Source organism: Gouania willdenowi, chromosome 11 (assembly GCF_900634775.1).
Source record: "Gouania willdenowi chromosome 11, fGouWil2.1, whole genome shotgun sequence".
Taxonomy (NCBI): Eukaryota; Metazoa; Chordata; class Actinopteri; order Blenniiformes; family Gobiesocidae; genus Gouania; species Gouania willdenowi.
The window spans coordinates 23,317,900-23,331,311 of record NC_041054.1 but is presented as its reverse complement, the minus strand read 5'-3'; the positions used below and the strand labels follow the sequence as shown (position 1 = coordinate 23,331,311).

The following is a 13,412-nucleotide window of genomic DNA, read 5'->3' as shown; positions in this document are numbered from 1 at the left end:
ATTCACAGATCAAGTGAAAAGAAATCAGCAACATAAGCTTGAGACATTGCTTTACTTAACATTCACACATTGCTCATCATGGGGCTTTGCTTTCAACATGTGTGACTTCAACCTGAATACAAACAGCTTGGCAGGGCTGCTTTCAGTCAATTATTTATCTCTTTGCAATCCTGCATACGTGTTTATACCACGCCATCCTGCTCACTGAAGGGCTTCACATGCACACTGATAACAGATTAGTGGTCGTCCATCAGAGGTCAGTTTGCCACACAGATTGAGTGCTTTTGCTAAATATGGGTACATGAGGGAACAAAATAAATCTAACAAACATAGGCTTCATCTAAAGCTTCTACTTGCTGGATTGTCATTATTTAATGTACTAAAATATACTTGACACTAAGTTTATTATAGTTAACTAAAACCAACAAAAGAACAAAAACCAGAAGTAAACAAACTTTCACTAACTGAAATTTAAATAAAAACAAGTGTTGAAAAAACTCTGATAAACAGAAACAAACTTAAATTATAGCAATAAAATCCTTTGTTTTCATCTTTGTAAATGTATTTTATTTATATAAGCATGTTAGGTTGATATATTTTTATCAGCTCTGCTAGTTTGTGGCAGCTGTTTGGAACCTCATGGTCTGTGACGTCATGTGTTGACACATTGGCTACGATAAATTAGCACTATCTTGTGTTTTTTGTTCTTTTCTATATACAGAATGATACATATTTTTTTTAACATACAGGATACGCTTATTTAGCAGATACAACACTAAGATTGGTGACTTCTAATGCTAAATAATTAGTGGGACAAACTTGGCTTGTGATAGTCATTGCAACATAGTAAAACAAGCACAGAAAATGAGAACCTCATACATTTGCTCTCAGGCTTCATTGGTCACAGAGAATCTTAGAACAAACAGAGAGCAAATTTAAAGTAGTAGAACCTAAACCTCCCCACTGACCTCACTGTGTTTACACAAACCAAAATTATTAAAACAGAAAGAAAATGACCTTTTTACAGGTCGAGGACTGTTCCCACCTTAATTAGCCTCTGAGCTAAACATTTTAGCATCCGATGAAAGGAAATTCAACTATTTCCTTTCGCTTTAATCCAAAGCGATGTACAACACGTACAATAGCAGTTAAGTTAAAGAGACTTGCTCAACATTCCATGATGGTCCAGGTTGGAGTCAAACCGGTGACCCTCTGATTACTGAGGGTGGCAAACACCAACAGACTCAACAGACTCATCCACAAGGCCAGTGACGTTGTGGGGATTAAACTGAACTCTGACAGTGGTGACAGAGAGGAGGAGACTGTACAAGGTGAAATCCATCTTGGTCAATGAGTCTCACCCACTCCATGATGTGTTGGTCAGTCACAGAAGCACCTTCAGCACCAGGCTGATCCAACCACGGTGCTCCACAGAACGCCACAGGAAATCATTCCTGCCTGTCAAATCAAACTGTATAATGCATCACTGTAACCTCACAGCTTGATTGTTGTACATATCTAAATCATATTTGTATTATTTTTGTAAATAGATGTACTATATTTGTATTATTATTATTATTATTATCTATCCTACTTTATTTTCTACTACTGTAATGTGTGTATCTGATCCCTATTTTTAACAGTCTTACTTCAATATACACTAATTTATTGTTTATTCTTTCTTTCGTTTTTAACATTTTTATTCTTTTATTTGTGAAATTTTTATTTTATTTTTTTTCTGTGGCTCTAACATAAGCAATTTCCCCCTGGGATTAATAAAGGGATTCTGATTCTGACAAGCCCGCTTCCTCGACCGTTACGCCACCACTGGATCACTGAACACAAAGGTGCCACAAAGACATTTAGCTGGCCCTCCTTAACGTATCTCCTCTGGTTTTACATTGATACAAACATGAAATAAAACTCACCAACTAAAGGAAACAAACCTGTGGTTAGCCTGGCAATAAACTAAGAGTTTACAGAGAAAGAAACAATGGCCTATAGCTCTCCCCATCTTCTCACCTGTTGAAAACCTTGTCTCTTCCATAAATTATGATTTGAGTCTAGTTTAATAATAATACACCCACACTATCCACAGAGGTCCTTAATCTAACACTTGAGCTAATCAGGGTACATAATTCATCTGTCAGATTATTTAATGCAATGCAGAAATGTAAAGATGATGTTGGTGATAAAGGTGTTGAGTTGTAATTGAAATGATCGACTCTTGAACTTCTTTGTCTTTTTCTCTTAAATTGCACTGTTTTTGTTCTAGATTAGTGGGTAGCTGTAAAATCTTCTCAGCACTTACAGCGTGACACCAGAGCGACTTTGCGTCAGTTTGATTTCCGTTTAAGTGCGTTACAGGTCACTACCCCAGCAAATCCAGCCTGTTGATTCTAGCTTCCATCTCAGAATGTGATCCAGGCCTCCTCGGTCTACACAACAGAACTACTGAACCCCACGAACTGTGCCCACGGCTCCCACAACAAACCTGAAGGGAAATCATTCTGTCAAAACACAGGACAAGACGTACCAGAACAGATGTACAGAATCATAATTTGAACTTGATTATAATCATCTACGGCGTAGTCATTCATGCTGACTTTTTTGATTTCTTTCTCTTCTTTCTTTTTCTGTTGTTACTTTAGATCTTCCATGTTTCTGTTGTTTTTTTGTTCACTTCTATTCACCCTTCAAGGTTTTGTTCTGTATGGGCCCTATTCTCTCGTTAACGCTTAAGCATGTTTTTATGTGCATAAAATTACACGTTTTTAGCGTATTGTCCTAAATTCCTGACACAAAAATCAAAAACTGCCGACACGCCAAACACGGGAGAATAGAGCCCTTAGTCAGTATGATTGCTTTGTGTTGCAGACACTGTTTCTGTTTATCTTCTGAAAGTTCAATTATTTTCCTTATTCATATATCCTATTACATAATACCACTTATTGTTTATGATGCATGTTTCTAACAGGTTTATTGTGCATTATTTCATTTTTGTAATCATTTTTAATGTGATTGATGGTTTATGAAGTCTGAGGGAGATTTGATTAAGAAAAACAAACACTTACCTCGCTCAATTTCCTTTGGTAAGGAGTGACACCCCTAAAATATTAATATTCATATCATAATTCATAAATCTCATACAGCGTCTTTCTAAAGCTTTTATTGTGAAGATATTTCATTGTTTGAAATGCCACACTATCTAAAAATGAGTGAGTGGAGAGAAGAAGTGTTCCTATTTGATGCTCTCCTAGATTCTAGAACATCTCACTGCTTGATCTGTCGAGTGACTTCATTTCACAGATTGCCTTGGTTTTGTGAGGCAGGACAGCCTCAGCTGACTAATCAATGTGCTGGCTGTGAACAAAAGAGAATCAGGAGTTCCAGAAAACAAACAGCCGCAGCAAATCAAAAGCATTTTTAGACGACGATCACAGATGGTGTGACCAACAGCGTGCCGGCAAATTCTGCACATCCCCAGTGAATCACACTTTTCCCATGCAGCTATCTCTCTCAAATTATACTGTGGCTCATTATCAATGCTAATAAAAAAAAACATAGCTCGAGACCAGCTCTGAAAGTTTGACAGTTTAGGAAATGTCTCAGTGAGCTTCTCAATAAATGTAACTGGCAGAAACAGAAAAACAACTACAACACTATATTTATTATATACAGAGAAGAGCAAAGTACTCACCTTTGTTACGTGATTGAAAGTACAGATACGCCATGTCAATAAATATTTCAAGTAAAAGCAGCTCAGCCAAAATATGACTTAATTTAAAGTACTGAATTATTTGCATGTCTTAAAAATGAATTAAACATCTTGAATAATATAATAATAATAATAATAATAATAATAATAATAATAATAATAATAATAATAATAATAATAATGAATAACATAATTCAAAATAATAAAACACTACATATTTCTAGTTGTGTAGTACAACTGAATAACACTGGAGTTTCATAAACTACCATAACATTTGTGTTTGTGTTAAATAAAACCACATCGACCGACCAAATCACCATTATTTACAGGATAATCAAAGAGCTGTTCAATAGGCTCTACATTACACAAGTTTAATAACTCAGCTGCATTCATCAATACTATTGTTAAAAATGAAATCAACAACTGCATTAACAAAACAATATTTCCATTACTTTTAGTAACATTTGAGCACCAAAAGGTATATTTAACAAACACTAAAGAACTAATAAAAAAACAATGTTTAGGTTGTATTTTGTTTCGCTAACCACACTTTATACTTCCAGCATTAAATTTCTGCTTTAATACAAATCACTTATCACTCATCTCTTAGTTTAAAGAATCTTTAACACGGGCCTAAAACAGCCATGGATGCTCAGGTAACATCTTTATGCTTCTCAGGGTCAATTTCTGCCAAAGCAATTGACCTTTGAGATATATATATATATATATATATATATATATATACATACATACTGTATATATAAAATGTGTGAGTGTGTCATGTAAGCAGCTATCACAATCAAACAGTCCGGCTAAAACCAACAAGGGACTTACCCCACTGTAATGGAGCTAGCTGCAGGTGCTCAAGGACCAGCTGGTTGAGGACCCCTTCCACACTGGCCTCGCCATCGCGCTCCAAGGACGGGTGAATTTGGTTAAGGAGAACAGCAGAATATGCACTGATGCATCTGGAGGTTTCATCAGTTTGGGAAAATCTGCACAACACTAAAGCAAACAAGAAATACAAACACAAAACTGCTATGATGTTGGAGAACAAAAGGTCAACAAAAAAGGAATGTGTCCTGGAAACCATGACTCGTGAATGTGGAGACCAAATCTACTTTGCAAACTCATTAGCGTGGTTCCTCAAAAAGTTTCAGTTTTGCATCTAGGCACATTTCCCTGCTGAAAGCTACTAAAGATCATGTTATTTCTGTGAAAAGGTTAAACAGTGCAACATTGCTTAAAGATACAGATAAAGATAACCTTTATTAGTTCCACAAAGGGGACATTTGCACAGTTTCACCAGTAGATGAATACATTAAAATAAATAAAAAGGGAATATATATATATATATATATATATATATATACACACACACACACACACACACCCTTGGGCCTGTACACCGTACAGAGAGAAAGAGGGAAGACATGTGGCAAGAAAGGACATTGCACATATGAACAGAATATATACACACACATTAAAATGGCTGACTGTGTCAAAGAAATACTGTATCTACATGGATTGCAGGATCTTGCAGTTCTCAACAAAACACTTTCCAAACAGCTTTGCCATTTAAAGTAGTATAGCAAAATGGATTTTTCAACAAGAGGCATTATCACAATCGGAATAATGCCAGGGGGAAATTACTACTAATACATGAATGAAACAAGAAACACTTTGTCACTACTGATAGGATGCAGACGTGATGCCTTGAGTATTGGGTGGTACCGATATCGATCAAATATCAGCACAAATCATACATTCCATACTCACATTATTTATTTTGTAGTGTGGAATGTTAGAAAAGGCTTGATCAAGTATTGTTACTCAAACAGCAGGTATGAGAAAACTGGCCAATTTATTATTAATCAATGGGTTACATACATAAATTTGTACCTTAAACATAAGAATATTGTGCAATTTAATACAATAAATAAACTAGAAGACCCTGAAAAATAAGTTATTTAAAAAAAATCTAATAAAAACAAATACAGATTTTAAATCGCAAAATAACTACTAGTTTAACTTACAATTGTGTTCAGAATTATTCAGCCCCCACAGCAGTGAAGTGTTTTAGCAATTTTGAAATGTATGTTTTATCTTGTTTATAATCAGATCAAATAAGGACTTGTAAAATAAACAAATTCACCTTAAATTACAACAATATTTTTTGTTATATACCATCAAAAGTCCTTTTTGTGATTTCCTCACTGAAAAAATTATTCAACCCCCTCAAGAGTTGACCCCCTAAAGACCATTCTTTAGAACAGAGGTTTTAATCAGGTGTTAAAAACACCTGTAGATGTGAACAGAACCATAACAAGCAACAATTAAGCATATATAAAAGGCCTGCGATACTCGGCTCCTTTTAGACAGTTAATGGTGTCTTTGCAACATGGTGAAGTCCAGAAAATGGTCAAAGAAGACAAGAGAGGAGGTAATAAAGATAGCAAAGACATTAAACATTTCAAGCAACACGATTGAAGCATAATTTGCAAGTTTAAAGCTAAAGGCACAGTGGAAACGATACCTGGATGCGGCAGAAAGAGGACACCGTCGGCAAATGCTGTCCGGTACCTGAAGCAAAAGGTGGAGAAAAATCCCCAGGTGACAGCTGAGGAACTGCGACAGGACTTGTCAAAGAGAGGTAATAATCGGCCCAGACAATAAGGCGCACACTGCGAAATGAAGGCCTCTGTGCCAGAACTCCCAGGTGCGCCCCCCTGCCGACTCCAAAGCACAAGAAGAGTCGACTCCAGTATGCCAAAAACCACGTGGACAAGCCACATAGGTTTTTGGATACTGTTCTCTGGAGTGACGTGACAAAATTGGGCCTATGGAACAACAATATATTTTGGAGGAGAAAAAATGAGGCCTATGAAGAAAAGAACACGTTGCCTACTGTGAAGCATGGTGGGGGGTCAGTCATGCTCTGTGGCTGTTTCGCTTCTTCAGGTACAGGGAACATCCAGCGTGTCCAAGGTACCATGAATTCAATTGCCTACCAGGAAATCTTGGGTTTAAATGTCATGCAGTCAGTGACAAAGCTGAAGTGTAGCTCCAAATCTACCAGAGCTTGGTTGTGGACGAAGGGCTGGAAGATTCTGGAGTGGCCATCACGATCGCCGACTTAAATCCCATAGAAAATCTCTGGTGGGACTTGAAAGCAGTTGCAGGACGCAAGCCCAAGAATGTCAATGAACTGGAGACCTTTGCCCATGAAGAATGAGCTAAGATACCTGTAGATTACTGCAAGAAACTTGTCAAGCTATGTTTCACGTCTGAAGGATATTATTATTGACAAAGGGTGCCGTACTAAGTACTAAATATGTATGTGAATAAGGGGTTGAATAATTTTGTCAATGAGGTAATCACAGAAAGGACAATTGTTGGTATATTACAGAAAAAAATGTTGCAATTTAAGTCCTTATCTGATTATAAACCAGATGAAAAACAAATGTTAGACTTGCTAAAACACTTTACTGCAGTGGGGGTTCAATAAATATGAACACAACTGCATAACTGCATATTGTAAAACTCAATTGAATTAATAAAAAAAAATAATTAGAGGACCCTAAAAAATTACTTCAATAAGTCAAATCAACACAAATTAAGTATCAGAGTGCTTATGTAAGATAATTTTGGATGCAAGACAATATACAGTACCGTACATGAAAGTAAAGTCTACAATGTAAAAATTTTAAAAAGTAAAAGCTGTTCTGATGCAACAAGGAGGCCATACCATTGCCTCACACTACCCTGTCATTAGCACTCAACTCTTCTGACCCTGAACTACTGTTGATAGACACACATCAGTCTAGACAATAAACACCCGTCAAGTGCTGCAGTTTTACAGATACTTAGATGGAGCATCCAGAACATCACAACACAATCCTTGTAAACTTACTTTAAAGCAGAACTAAGTAACTTTTTCACCTTAAAACATCCTTCTCGTAGTCTCTGTCCAGATACCAGCACCTGCAACTTTCCCTGCCTCCGACCCGGTGGCAAGACTCACTGCTTTACAGCAGCCCAATACAAACAAATTGTCGTCACGGCCACAAACTCGCAAACCACAAAAACACATTTCCACACTCCCTTCCGTATTACTCCATCATTCATTTTACTTGTCTCTCTTCCTTATACTGTTCACATGGGGCTAGATGTGTGAAAGCACCCTTAGTGTCACTGTTGTATTAGGATTTTTCAGTGATCAGTTGCTACTGTCTTGAGAGAGCAAAGGTGCGCATGTATCTGTGGGGTGGGGCAGGCGGCGGAGGATGGGGCGTTTTTACGAGAACCTGAAAACCGTTTATCATAAATATATTACCTATGATTAATTCCATTAATAAGCCAGAGTAAATAAGTATCTGCCTTACTTTGAGTATCTGATAAAGCTGATAAGCTATTGTGCTGTAGATATTTGCATATGTTTTTCTTTCATTTTATTGATGAGACACATCAACTGTTTCCGCTTTGGAAGGAACAAATCATGTGCACACAATTATTCCAACGCATTTAAAGTGTTTGTGCCAGCAAACAGGTCATTTTTACATACTTTAATTTGTAATGGTTCAAAACTTACCAATGTAAATAGATACATTAAAAAGAAAAGTATTTTTGACATTTTAGTTGGAACAGACTAACTGAAATGACCAAGCAATGAAAGTCACTGGTTTTAAATCATTCTCCAGTAACAGCTGTTGTTAACGGTTTTCTAGAATTTATGACAATATCAATATCCTCAGGATATCAATGACTGAAAAGCCCTTATAAGCATTCATATGCTATCTGCAAAACCAATTAAAAAAGCATTAGATGTTAATGTTAGCAGCAACATTAAAGCAAACACAAGCATCTTAATTGGGCCATTTTTGTGCTGTGCATTCATTTAAATGTCAAAGGTACACCAGAAGCATATTTTTGTAATGATAGTATTATTCCAGTGGCACAGAAGGCCATCAACGCCTTGAACAGTGCATCAAAACAAATATGGTGGTCAGAGAGCAATTCTACTGATAATGTGATAAGAACACCTGATCATTTACACAGCTGACATTTGGAATAATGGCCTAGACAAGCTGCTCCCAAAGCACCTAACTGGTGTCCATTAACCTTTGAAAGGGAGGCCACTATGTATGCTGCTGAAGGAGAACCAGTAGCTCTGCTTAAATCAACAAGTTCCTCTCTTTCACAAACAGAATAATGGCATTCAGATTTGGACCTATTTGTAAGTGAGGATACCATTGTAGAGGTACGTAGCCAATAAGATGACTGTCTTGGCACCTCATTAGTTACTTCAAAAGTAAGTTACAGAAAGCAAGCAAACCTTGGCGGTTCCATTAGCCAGAGAAAACAATCCCATGAGGTTAGAGTTTTGAAATGAAGCAAGCAGTACTTGCCAAATATTTTTAATCAAAGAACACTGCCTAAGTGACTTACAATTTAAAACGGCCCTACATTTAAAGTAATACAAGTTGAATTACTGTCAACTGGTAAAAACAATGGATTTGCTGTGTATTTCGATGAAAACAATACAAACAATAAGGTCAAACATCAGTGCTAAACAGCAAAAATACAAAAAGCTTGGACCGCTGAGGAAAGAGTCAACTACAATGTCACTGTTTGTTATAGTAAATCCAAAAACAACAGAGGAAACTGTTCAGCAGCTAAATCTATGGGCTGAGATTTGTGCCACGAGAAACTGAATTTTAATAGTTGGTTTTGAATTTGAAAGTAACAACTTGAAATTGAATGTACTGTTTTGAAACTGAATTAGTAACTTGAAATTGTATAAGTGAATCTGAATTTGAGAAGCAGACATATATTGAATTTTTGGATTGTACTAAGATGATTTTTTTTCCACAGGAAAAATACAATTTCAAGTTACGAATTCAGTTTCAAAACAGTAAATTAAATTTCAAGTTGTTACTTTCAGATGCAATACCAACTATTCAAATTCAGTTTCTAGTGGCACAAATCTCAGCCCATATAAATCCATCAATGTGTTGCATTGACACAAAACCCTCAAACTTCTTTAAAACTGTTGTAAAATCAATTGTGACTGATTTGTGTCAGATAATTAACTGCTCATTCCAATCAGGCACCGTACCAAAATCCCTGAAAGTAGCTGCTGTGAAACCTCTGTTAAAAAAGAGAACACTGGATGCCTCTATACTGGCTAACTATAGACCAATCAGCAACCTTCCATTCATAGCCAAGATCATTGAGAAGATGGTCTTCAACCAACTGAGTCAATTCTTAACATTCAACAAAATATTTGATACATTTCAGTCAGGTTTTCGTTCTCATCACAGCACAGAAACTGCTCTGATCAAAGTGATCAATGACATAAGGTTGAACACTGATTCAGGAAAAGTATCTGCTCTCATTCTATTGGATCAATATCATCAAATAAAAATGTGAAATATGTCTCATTAATTCCTTCGTCCTGCCTTTATTCTGAGTAGCTGGAGTTTAGAACAAGGCAAATTATGCCAGATGCGTTTACGTCTTTTATACAGGAAGAAAAAGAAAAAAAATATACGTAGAAATTTTTACTACAAGCAGCTCAGATGCTTCAGTAATTGCATACCATGAACACTGTCAATCTGACAGTCAGTGCTAATCTCTAAATACGTTCACCGGCTCCTGCCAACTAATGAGTGATGGACTCATTCAAGACGCAAAAGAATCCTGCAGCTTTTTAGATGATGCTCTTTCAGGCTGTGCAATAATCACTGCAGTGAGTGAGTGGAACTGAGCAGGTTAGTGGGAGTGCAGGTGTTAGAGGTAGCAGTTACTCCATCAGCAGATGATGAATGTTGGTTTTAATACACTGACTTTTATACCTGGCATAAGTCTGACTATATGATCACAGAGGCAGAGAAAAAAACCATGAAAGATATCCACAATGGATATAAAACGAGTGGATGGACTGTAGGAACCAGTGGCAGATCAACAAATACTCATATGGTCTGATCTCAAATGATGACCACCGGTGGTATAAAGCCACTTATCAAATTATAATTTAAACCTGGAAAGCAATGGAACAAAAACACAACAAAAGTGGGATTTAGGTAAGTGCACCACTTTACAAGGAATCAATGAGATTTCTGACATGAAACTCTTTTTTTATGTCGATTAATGTTGAGTTCAAGCAGTCCTTAGAGGTGGATGTTTTGAACTTTTACTACAGCTCATCCTATGAGGATGAGCACAACAAATAGTGTCAAGGTCATATTAACTCTAAACCAGGGTTTATACAACCTTTATCTAGACTTTTGGCCATGGACCACTTAAAGAGGGCATATATATTTATTGTTAATACTCCCTTAAAGGTGCAGTCCGCAACTCTCAGATCCCTTTCCCCCCCTCCCCGCTGCTCTCTTGCCTTGCCTCCAAACTTTCCAAAGCCCCTCCCTCAAAGGACCTAACAAGCTAACTTTAGCCAGACAGCAACATCACAGTAATATAACATGCTTTGTTAAAAGCATATTGCTGAAGCGCTTCTCTCTCTCTATGTGCACACACCTCAGCAGCAGGGACAACGACACAATGTTACGTACAGCAGCCCACACGGAGGCTGCTGCACGCACATGAACACATGCACTACAGAGTTCTAGTCAAATGACGACTGAAAAATATTCCTTTAGAAAATACTGTATTATTTTCCTTTTAATTTTCATTGTCAAAAGAATCCTTTGATAAACTATTCAAAACAATGCAATTTAACTAAAAATAAATCTTGAATGAAATAAATAAAGGAATAATACAAATGAAGAAGAAGCTTATTAATTTAAATTCTGGTTCCATAGTAAACAATGCAAAACTGCAAAATAGTTATTTTTCTTTTTAAAAGTGCAACTGAAAATGTATTTTGTGCTTTAACAACTGGACTTTAAAAAAAAAAAAGTCATTGCACTGATTTACGTCAAATATTCGTTTGGACCAACAGAGGGCGCTGGTAATCCAGTGGTCGGTTGGCATGCAGCTAATCTAGCAGTGAAGAAGAGATGCTATGCTAGCAGACAGAGCTAATAGAAAAACGTGACTTTTACAGATATTCACGTAATATTACGCATATTCTTTCGGTGCTAAAGGGGTAAGGAATCATTTATTAACATGTAACATTAACATGTAAGAGTAGAAGGTAGCCAGAAAGAAAATAGTAGCAGATTTCGCCCGCCGGTACACTGCTGAACAAAAGAAGGGATAAATATATAGCGCCCTCTGCTGTTTAAAAAAAAGTACTGCGATTCAATCTTCAAAGTATTGATGTCAATCGTGATACCTATGAATCAATTTTTAACTGCCTTACGATTAATCGTTACATCCCTACTGTCCTTACATAGTGACAGCTTTAGCAAATATGACAAAAAGTCACTTTTATAAAAGTTGCATACTGTACCTTTAAAGCTGATATTCGGAGTTTTTGAGAAATATATGTTTATTCATGATTCTTTTGAAATGCGAAAAAAATACCTAACAAGTCTTTTACTATGGTCTACTGCCGGTAGTCATTCATAAACATTAATGTATATAAGTCCCTCCTTTGTCCTATAAACCCTTATACAAATGCAAAAAATCGCCGAGTGCGCCCAGCCAAGAGGCTTCGACTTCCTGTTTTTGAGTCTGTCAATCAAAGTGAATGCTGAACTGTGCAGGGAAACAAGGCCATGCGTCACAACAGCAAACAGGTAAATATGATTTTGGCTCTTACCTGACCCATAAACCTATATCAATGCAACCTTGTTATGTTCCGCGGTGCGCATGCAGAAAAGTAGAGGTGTGGCTTCTGGTAGATTGCAGAGGCAGTGGGAGGAAGTGGAGCTGTTTAGGGCGGGACATCGAGACATCCTCTCAGAAACTCTGGATATCAGCTTTAATAATACGAACCTTCAAACATGTCTACTGCTAATTCTTGATGTCTTTGGTTCAACATTTTCTCCTTTGCATGTTCCCATGCTATATTATGTAAAAAAATAGGTTTTGGATTTCAGTTGAATTGTCTCAGTTTGATTTAATGCATGCATAGTAATGTTGAATGTTACTAGTGGGTCAGAATAATCTCTTTAGTCTATATTTTCAATGTTGACAGAAGATCATTGCAGAATTAATAACTACTGCCAAGTAATTGTTTGATATTTGTGTTGATAAGCCCAATATGTTTTTAACCGCAGACATTTTATTCCTTATATTTTTCTAAAGATTAAACAAGTCTCACAAGACTTCACAGAAATCAAACCAAACAACTCCTAAACCTAATGATGATGGAAAATGTGTTACTTTATCAAAAATCTTCCATTGGGATTAGTAATGTTAACTGGAAAAGCCTCTTGGTTCGGAGGTAAAACTTCATGTCCAGTTGCTTCAACTAAGCGAACAAACTTATAATGACCTCTTAGTTTGAGAAACTTTACAGGCAGGTTAGCTGTGGTTAATGTTCAATTATTTTAAATGGGGGTGTCAAAGTATTAAATATGAAAAGTTGTCTTCTTAAGGGCTGTATTTCAAAGAACACCCTAAAATACACCATCATGCTAGTGCAAAAAGTGGTCCTGGAGAAAACCTGATGCCCAACAGACTGACACACCGACATTGCTTCAGAGTTAAGTCAACTTCCAACTGGTGCACATGTACTTTCCCATCTGTTAGTACAAACAAACAAGTTCCGACAGTCCAGAAG

General features: G+C 36.7%; 1 protein-coding gene across 2 annotated transcripts in view; it reads right to left on the bottom strand.

Moving 5' to 3' along the window:
* The window catches only part of trappc9 (trafficking protein particle complex subunit 9), a 312,616-nt gene that overhangs the window by 100,100 nt on the left and 199,104 nt on the right, over positions 1-13,412 (bottom strand). For both annotated transcript variants that reach the window (XM_028461358.1, XM_028461359.1), the window contains one exon: positions 4,553-4,643. In XM_028461358.1, coding sequence (XP_028317159.1) covers positions 4,553-4,643 — 91 coding nt within the window. The remainder of the gene's footprint in view (positions 1-4,552; positions 4,644-13,412) is intronic.